Below are 5,000 nucleotides of genomic sequence, written 5' to 3'. Positions count from 1 at the left end.
GAGTCATAAGACATGGGTTCACACGCCTGGGCCTGGACAACTCTTACCTGACCACGGTCTAAGGTCTTCCTCCACCTTGCAGGTCTTCAGAGTGGGGGGTTCCATCTGCTCTGACCACAGAGCTGCAACACACACACACACACACACACACACACACACATACACACACACACATACACACACACACACACACACACAGACCACACATTATAGAAGATTCTTCCCAGTAGAAGTATCCAAATTCAACACATAACCATTCACAGCGCTGGTACGCCCAAGTGCTAATGTCTGTGTTTGACTGCGAGTCCAGAAAAACAACAATGTGGGCACAGATTCGCCTCGTTTTTCGCCGAGGGGCGCAACGGGAGTTTTCGCACGGCGAGCGTGTTATGCAGGTCGCGTCGGCGGGCTCGAGGGGCTCGGTGGGGCGAGCGGAAAAAAAAACGCAGCGTCAGACGCGTCGGGGGCCTCGGACACCTGGCGGGTCCGACAGCCGTCTGTCTAACTGTGACATGAGCTGACCTGGTGGGGTTCTCACCAGGGTGAGAGAGGGGCTTGGGAAAACACGGTTGACGGGCGATATTTTGGGACTTTTCAGGGGTGGGTCTCAGAGGGGGGGGGGGGTAGAAGAGGCCTCTTGAGGTGCGAGGTCTCTGTTTGGCCTGTCCAGTCAGGCTCTCAGGGAGAGAGAGAGAGAGAGAGAGAGAGAGAGAGAGACGGAGGAGGGTAGAGGGAGAGAGAGAGACAGAGGAGGGTAGAGGGAGAGAGAGAGAGAGACAGAGGAGGAGGAGAGACGTCCCTGCTGGCCCAACGCGTGGGACCCTGGTTCACGCTGAGCGGCCATACCGCAGCGGGCCGACAATTTGACATGCAAATAGTGGCTGTTTGTTCTGGGTCTGGGACGCTGCACTTGTTACAAGCGATCCTGCACGAACCACCATGAGCGAAGGTGGCCTCGAACACACACATATCGAGGACCTACACACACACGCACGCACACATACACGCATTCTTACACACCGACTAGATTCCGTGCATACACAGACATGCTATACCAGAAAGTAACAAACTGGAAAGACTCTGCGTTTCGTTTCCTCATCCGCTATCAAAAACGCTTCCGCTGTTTTCGGCGCGGACAAATTCCCCCCGAAGAACGGGATTCGGTGTCATCGGGCTTGTCATCGTGAGACAGCGGCTTCCACTAGCGGTGGAGCTACGCCCTAACCCTCCACACTGGCAGCTAGCCTGACCTTGAAGGGGGGCCAGGAACAGCCAGGCGGGGTGGGGGGGGGGTGGTTGGAGGGGTAGAGGTGGGCTCCATGTCGGGGGGTGGGGGGGGTAAAAAGCTCTGGTACCTCGGAGCTCCTCCGACTTCCTCTCCAAAGACCCGGATCAGCACTCAGGCTCTGAGAGGGCCCGCGCCCGGCCTCCACAATGGCAAATTCTTACACATAAATGGCCTCATTCAGAAAGGGGCTTGCAAGCAGCTGGTGCGATCGGCTCAAGAAAATAAACATTTCCTTCAAATATTTTGATTGGCCGACCGACAAGCTCAATACCGGCGGCACAGATTACCCCTGTTAATAGGAGGGCCGGCCCCTGGGCGGGGCTTGAGATTAGAGAAAGGGGAGGGGCTGGGAGGTGTGTGTCTGTGTGTGGGGAAGGGGGGGGGGGGGGTGTCCGTTGAGGGTAGCTGGGGAAGAGCGAATGGCTGCGTCACAAATATGTTTGGGGCGGCGCCATGGCGGGGCGGGGCGGACACAAATAAACAGCGCCGCTAGCTCTCTCGCCCGAAGAGCAACAGTGGAGATGAAAGGCCCGGCCGGCGAGACGTTTTGAGCCAAGATGGCGTCCGTCCTCGTGAGGGTCGGGGGGGCCTGCCTGGGAGACATGTAATGCGCCTGGCGTAATGAAGCGTGTCATTGAGACACAGTGAATGCCGAGCCTTGTGCTGGCTTCCTGTTTCGCTTAGGCCCTAGGCGTCGCGACGGAGAGAGAGAGAATGTGAGAGAGAGAGAGAGAGAGGGAAAGAGAGAGAGAGAGAAAGACGCCAGCAAGAGAGAGAGAAAGAGGCAGCGTGTTTGAGAGGGGAGGAACATGGCCTTGGCTCAGCTATGTGGGACATCTGATATGTCTTTTGAGCCCTCACTTATAATATGAGCAAAAACAAACACGACGGCAGAAAAATCCTACATTCTATTTGAACGCTCCCCCCCGTCCCCCCCGCCCCCCCCCTCCCTCCCCAGACTCAATAGGGACTGTTCATGGCACACATGTAGTTTCTGTAATTGCTGAAATGTAAAACTCAACCGGGCTCTGATGTGAAATTATAACTAACACAAACAGTGGAGTCTGGTAAAAACTCGCTCTCACTTCTCTGTTTCTTTTCCCTTTTTTACAATTTTTAATCAGAGGTCACTTCTAAAGAGAATGTTTTTTTTTTAATCCTGAAGAACAAAAACATTTTCACTTTGAATTATTCATGTGAGGGTCAGAAAAAGAGCCTAACCACAAGTGAAGCTTTTAGGCACCATAACAAATAAACTCCATGGCGGCCATTGAAATATTATGTAAATAAAAGCCTGAGAGAAGTACAACAGAATCTCTTGACGCTGGATTCTGGCTTCCTGCTCGTTTCAGTTGCCTTTGGCCTTAGGGTGACTTTCCTGTATGGGGTTTGGCACGGACCAGCATGCATCGCTGCCCATGTGAACATGGCAGCCAACAGACTACACCAACCAAAAAACAATTTAATTATCTACTAGCCAGCCAAGTGATGCCATCACTGTCAGTGTGTGTGCGTGCGTGCGTGTGTGTGTGTGTGGTAGAGAGCAGGCTCTGGCCTTGGCGGCCAGTGGGCATGTTTATGCGGAGTACACAGTGTGGTCAGTGTGGATAGTGGAGGTGGGGGACCCCCCTCCAACGAGACTCCCACCAGCACAGGGAGCCCAGGAGCTCAGCCACTGCTTGGACATAGAAAGAGAAATCGAGATTCCACTGCCATCTAAGCAGTGTGTGTCACTGGGATATGGCGCAGTGACACAGTGCGGTTGAGTTCAGGTCGGTCGGGGGGTTGTGAACCAGAGAGTCTGGCTCCCCGGCTTCTCTGCCTCTTGGACCTGAGAGAGATACGGTACATGCGGGGATGTCGGTGGTCTATGGTAACATTGCACCTCCTCCGTGGCTGGAGTTAATACAACCACAGTAGCGTTTCGTCACTCATTGTTATCACTCATAGCTTGGCGCGCACACACACTTACACGCGCGCGCGCACACACACACACACACACACACACACACACACACACACACACACACACACACACACACACACACACACACTACCCAATGCCAGGGAGAAAGACAAACAAGACACTTTTTGGGCCCTCATCAAAGAAGCCAACACTTGACTAGATGGCGGCAAGTTATGCTAGTATCTGATATTTATCTTCACATACTGTAAGGAACACACAGGTGTTAGAACAAATGGCATGTTAAATGATACCACCTCAAAAGAGCCAGGACTTTCTTTTGGATGATTAAATTGCCGCTGTCTTCTCTTCTCTCTCTCTTTTTCTTTTTTCTTTCCTTCTTAAAACACCGTTAAGTTGAAAGAGCGGCTTTCGTCTCGGCCGAGTCTTAGATTGGGAGCCAAGAGCCTGTTTAGTTCTGTCTGCCCTTTTTCACAGAGGAAAAAAGAGAACGCTGGAATCTTCAGGATTACTTCTGTAGCTTCTCGCATTGAAATCAAATATTTTTCTTCCCTTTCACGTCAGCCTCTACACGCCAGTGAGAAGTGTGTGTGTAGACGATACAAATGTCACCGCTAACATAACATGCTATATTATAATGTAACGCGATCGCATTCTCTGAATGTCGGGACACACAACGAAGCTCGGAGCCACACGCGCGTACGCGCACACATAAACACGTCACCAGAATAAAGGTTTTGCACCCGATTGTCTGGGTCAGATTTGCTTGACTGCACTGGCCACACACAGCTTATTCGACACACACACACACACGCACACACACACACACACACACACACACACACACACACACACACACACACACACACACACACCCTCCCTCCGCCCTTGTGGAGGATCATTCCACATGTCTAGGAGGCTCACCTGTGGCCACGGCTGAACGAAAACAAGCGGCGAGCGCAGCGTCTGCCAGCGCGCTGGGATCCTGTCACTGCACGCTCTGTAATGAGCTCTTAATTACCCTGTCTGTCTGGGGCGCTAGCAGAGCTTGCAACATTGGCACGTAACTTTGTGTGTGTGTGGGTGTAGTGTAATTGTTTGTGTGTTTGTGTGTGTGTGTGTGTGTGTGTGTGTTGTGCTTTACTGTACTTTTTCTATCCTTGTGTGCCAGTAGTGTGTGTGTGTGTGTGTGTGTGTGTGTGTGTGTGTATATGTGTGTGTTCACAGTTTAACATCTCGGTCTCCTAGTGTTGACAACAAAACTCAGACGCTATTTCATGTCTCAGACGACAAAATGAAGCAAGCGGCTTTAGCAGGAGATGACATTGTATTTTCATATTCAGTCGTCTGTCTGTGCCAGACACCCAAGGTTCCAGCCTAGATAATGGAAAAAACATCTTTTGCAACAGACCAGACGCCAATCCGTTTAATTATAACGTGTTGATGGCTGATCTATCACCCTTGAGAATCTCAAACAAACAACTCAGGATTAAGCACATCCGTAATATACTACTGCCTCCCATGGCTGCCAAGAGCAGAGGTGGTGTGTACAGAGAGCTGGGCTTGGTGTTTATATGTCAATACCTCTTTCTATGTCTCCAAATGAGATTTATTACCAGTGAGACTATTTTGGTTGTGCGTTGAGGTTATTAGTTGTGTGCTGTTGAAATGTGAGGGCTAGGCTATATATACGTGGATGTACCGGGCTGTGGGTGTCATGGCGGAGGGGTAAGTGTCTTGACAGACATGGGGCGGATGGGAGGAGGGAGGGAGGACGCTTTTATTTAA

The 5,000-nt window shown here is 51.4% G+C and overlaps 1 protein-coding gene across 1 annotated transcript in view; it reads right to left on the bottom strand.

Moving 5' to 3' along the window:
* The window catches only part of runx3 (RUNX family transcription factor 3), a gene marked incomplete at its 3' end in the record, with an annotated part of 57,206 nt that overhangs the window by 6,477 nt on the left and 45,729 nt on the right, over window positions 1-5,000 (bottom strand). The window contains exon 6 of the mRNA XM_084437917.1: window positions 48-122. Within this exon, the coding sequence (XP_084294043.1) occupies window positions 48-122 (75 nt within the window). The remainder of the gene's footprint in view (window positions 1-47; window positions 123-5,000) is intronic.

The sequence above is a fragment of the Borostomias antarcticus genome, assembly GCF_949987555.1.
Source record: "Borostomias antarcticus genome assembly, chromosome: 5".
Taxonomy (NCBI): domain Eukaryota; kingdom Metazoa; phylum Chordata; class Actinopteri; order Stomiiformes; family Stomiidae; genus Borostomias; species Borostomias antarcticus.
Note: the sequence above shows the minus strand (reverse complement) of the source record. Positions and strands in the feature narration are given on the sequence as shown.